At 37.2% G+C, this 1,638-nt stretch overlaps 1 protein-coding gene across 1 annotated transcript in view; it reads right to left on the bottom strand.

The window, feature by feature from the left end:
• PDE11A (phosphodiesterase 11A) overlaps positions 1 to 1,638 on the bottom strand; it is a 191,541-nt gene that overhangs the window by 39,535 nt on the left and 150,368 nt on the right. The window contains exon 12 of the mRNA XM_008585781.1: positions 228 to 302. Coding sequence (XP_008584003.1) covers positions 228 to 302 — 75 coding nt within the window. The remainder of the gene's footprint in view (positions 1 to 227; positions 303 to 1,638) is intronic.

Below are 1,638 nucleotides of genomic sequence, written 5' to 3'. Positions count from 1 at the left end.
CTGCTGTGGGTGCTCAGGAAATGCTTGTTTAAGTGGCTCACCACTCTTAATCAGAAACCTGGGAATAAGAATGTTTAGCATTTAAGTTTAATTAAAGTCTTAAACTTCCAGGAGTGCTTCCTTAAATCCATTCTCAGTCTTTCCCATTTTAAAGTTGTGATTTGAAGGTATTTTTGAAAATGTCATTCAAAAAGGGTAAATACGTGATAGTAAAGAGATGAACTTACTGAAGGAGTGAGTTTGAGTTCTGATCGCTCCCGATCTCCTTGTTCAAAGAACTCACTGGTTACAAGTTCAGCCACCTGAAACATATTAATATGTTAGTTTACAGTTATGTGTAGTTTGTCATGAGATTCAGAAGTTATTTCCAGCTTATGTATATGGTGATTATCTTCAACACAATCATTTAAAAAGCTTGTGAGGAAGTACATTAACCTTTTGTGCTTGTTGGTATTGAGAATTTAATCAATGAAATGGATATCGTTTTAATCAGGAGAACTTGTGCCATGTAGTTTGAGATGCATGCCAATAGACAACCTGCCACACGACAGCTTCTGTGTTTGGGATGAGGTAACAGGTTGTCAGTTTCAAACTAGGAAAAGTTCCTATACAGAAAAGTGAAGCAAACATTAACTTAATAATAATTTATGCTATTTTATTATAATATATAATGATAACTTAGCCAACTTTTGGTTGTTTCTGTGCAGATTCTTTGTTGCATACTTATTTGTTTTGGCGGCTGGCCAGAACAGGGACCCAAACCCTTAGCCTCAGTGTTACAAGGCTATACTCTAACCAACTGAGCTAACCGGCCAGCCTACTGCACACTTTTATCTTAGCCTGACTTCATCTTGCCATCACAACAACTCCTTAAACCCTCCCTGCCAATATCTGCATGTACTCTGCAAGGAACAACCCCAGGGCATAAGCCTCTGCTTCCTACTGCAGAAATCAATCAAGAAGCAGGACTAATGCTAGAGTCCCTGCTCAAACCATCCTTCTACAGTATGCAACGATATAGTTTGAGGAACGTGATTCGGTTTTCAAGCTATCTGGATCTATGTACTATGAGTGTTAATTTATGGTAGGCTCTAGTTAGTACAAGAACAATAGGTGGTGGTTCTACCCAAAACCGCAGAGAACTGTATTTTTCCACTTTTCATTCATTAATGTGGATGATAAGCAGCTATTGATCATAGCCAAGCTAAAGACATTTTTTTTTTTCTCTCCAAGCCTGCACTTCTCAGGATTGTTTGTGGGAAGCAAATTGATATAACAGATAAATGTTGAACAGGTGTTTTCAACAACACTGTGGTATGCATCTAGGCAATCTCTAGGATTTCAGTTAGCTGGATTTACAAAATAAAGAGTAACTTGCTGGCAAGAAGGCCTGGATCTCCAAACTAATTTTTCTATATTTCAGACTCTAATACAGATTAGGTTCTTGAGTAGAGAGAGAAGATATGGGTTTAAATTAGGTCGAGTGTGTAGAATCAAGATAATTTACCTAAGTATCTTTCAAGAGATTTTGTCAACCATGGATCATAGATAAAACTTAAACACAACATCAAACTCATACACACACACACACAAATCTGAGAGCAGCAAATATGTAGTCATTTACAAAGAAATCGAATG

Source organism: Galeopterus variegatus, unplaced genomic scaffold, assembly GCF_000696425.1.
Source record: "Galeopterus variegatus unplaced genomic scaffold, G_variegatus-3.0.2 Scaffold3710, whole genome shotgun sequence".
NCBI lineage: Eukaryota > Metazoa > Chordata > Mammalia > Dermoptera > Cynocephalidae > Galeopterus > Galeopterus variegatus.
Note: the sequence above shows the minus strand (reverse complement) of the source record. Positions and strands in the feature narration are given on the sequence as shown.